The sequence below is a fragment of the Papilio polytes genome, unplaced genomic scaffold (assembly GCF_000836215.1).
Source record: "Papilio polytes unplaced genomic scaffold, Ppol_1.0 DF823835.1, whole genome shotgun sequence".
Lineage (NCBI taxonomy): Eukaryota > Metazoa > Arthropoda > Insecta > Lepidoptera > Papilionidae > Papilio > Papilio polytes.
Window position 1 is genome coordinate 2094617 of NW_013525369.1, and position 229 is coordinate 2094845.

Here is a 229-nt window from a genome sequence, read left to right on the forward strand (position 1 = left end):
AGAAGCACCGCCGCAACCGCACCACCTTCACCACGTACCAGCTGCACGAGCTGGAGCGCGCCTTCGAGAAGAGCCACTACCCGGACGTGTACTCACGAGAGGAGCTCGCCATGAAGGTCAACCTGCCAGAGGTCAGGGTGCAGGTAAGACAGTACATCTAGTAAATTGTTACTTTGTAAGCTGACGACTATTGTTTTCTTAGCTTTCCTTACAAACTGTAACAATCTTG

At 51.5% G+C, this 229-nt stretch overlaps 1 protein-coding gene across 1 annotated transcript in view; it reads left to right on the forward strand.

Annotated features, from left to right (window-relative positions):
* The window catches only part of LOC106103211 (retinal homeobox protein Rx1-like), a 25293-nt gene that overhangs the window by 7574 nt on the left and 17490 nt on the right, over positions 1-229 (forward strand). The window contains exon 2 of the mRNA XM_013282902.1: positions 3-143. Within this exon, the coding sequence (XP_013138356.1) occupies positions 3-143 (141 nt within the window). The remainder of the gene's footprint in view (positions 1-2; positions 144-229) is intronic.